This window comes from Etheostoma cragini, chromosome 19 (genome assembly GCF_013103735.1).
Source record: "Etheostoma cragini isolate CJK2018 chromosome 19, CSU_Ecrag_1.0, whole genome shotgun sequence".
Taxonomy (NCBI): Eukaryota; Metazoa; Chordata; class Actinopteri; order Perciformes; family Percidae; genus Etheostoma; species Etheostoma cragini.
Window position 1 is genome coordinate 16,490,017 of NC_048425.1, and position 1,096 is coordinate 16,491,112.

The 1,096-nt window shown below is 37.4% G+C and overlaps 1 protein-coding gene across 1 annotated transcript in view; it reads right to left on the reverse strand.

Annotated features, from left to right (window-relative positions):
• LOC117962228 (adhesion G-protein coupled receptor G7-like) overlaps positions 1-1,096 on the reverse strand; it is a 10,014-nt gene that overhangs the window by 6,911 nt on the left and 2,007 nt on the right. The window contains exon 7 of the mRNA XM_034901396.1: positions 616-706. Coding sequence (XP_034757287.1) covers positions 616-706 — 91 coding nt within the window. The remainder of the gene's footprint in view (positions 1-615; positions 707-1,096) is intronic.

Consider the following 1,096-nt stretch of genomic DNA (forward strand, 5'->3'; position numbering starts at 1 on the left):
TCTCCAGACCTAAACCCAAAAGAGAATCTTTGGAGGGAGCTCAAACGCTGTGTTTCTCAGCGACAGCCCAGAAACCTGACTGATCTAGTGTGGAGGAGTATGCCAAAATCCCTTCTGCAGGGTGTCAAACCTGATGAAAAACAACAGGAAACGTTTGAAACAAAAGCTACTTGACCATATATTAACATTGATTTTCTCAGGTGTTCAAATACTTATTTGCAGCCGTATCATACAAATAAATAGTAAAAAAAATCAAACATTGTGATTTCTGGATTTTTTTTTAGATTATGTCTCTCACAGTGGACATGCACCTACGATGACAATTTCAGAACCTCTATGATTTCTAAGTGGGATAACTTGCAAAATAGCAGGTTGTTGAAATACTTCTTTTCCTCACTGTATATATACAGTGTAATATCTCTACATCTACATCATATGCAACATTATTATATATACTTGATCTGACCTGAGAGTCTCCAGTTTAGAGTCTGTTCTCTGAAGTCCATCCAATAGCCGCTTCCCTCCTGAATCTTTGAGGTTGTTGTTACTCAGGTCCAGCTCTCTCAGACTAGAGAACTCACATCGGAGAACTAAGGATAGAGCGTCACAGCTTTTCTCTGACAGATTACAGACACTCAGCCTGGAGAGACAATAATGAACAAGAAGATAAATATCAGTATTATTAAAATGTGAAAACCTTTCTGGACTAAAGTATAAACTTGCACTTTGTATTTCCAAGTCATATTTCTGTGTTGTAAAACAAAACCCTATCCTGGTGACAATGTCCTGAGTCCAAAAAAAACTTCAGTATGATATTGCTGCCACATTTAATAAAAGGACTATAGAGACTGAAAATTTAATTTGTGTTGCTACTCAGGTCCAGCTCTCTCAGACTATAGGACTAGCAACTAAGGACAGAACTTTGCATCTTCTTTCTGACAGGTTCCAGCTATTTGACCTAAAAGGATTCAATAAAATCACCTTCCAAAAAGTTAACAAACTACCGGTCAAAAGTTTGGGGTTACTTAGAAATTCCCATTGCACTCCATTATAGACAGAATACCAGCTGAGATCAGTTGCATTGTTTTTCTAACCA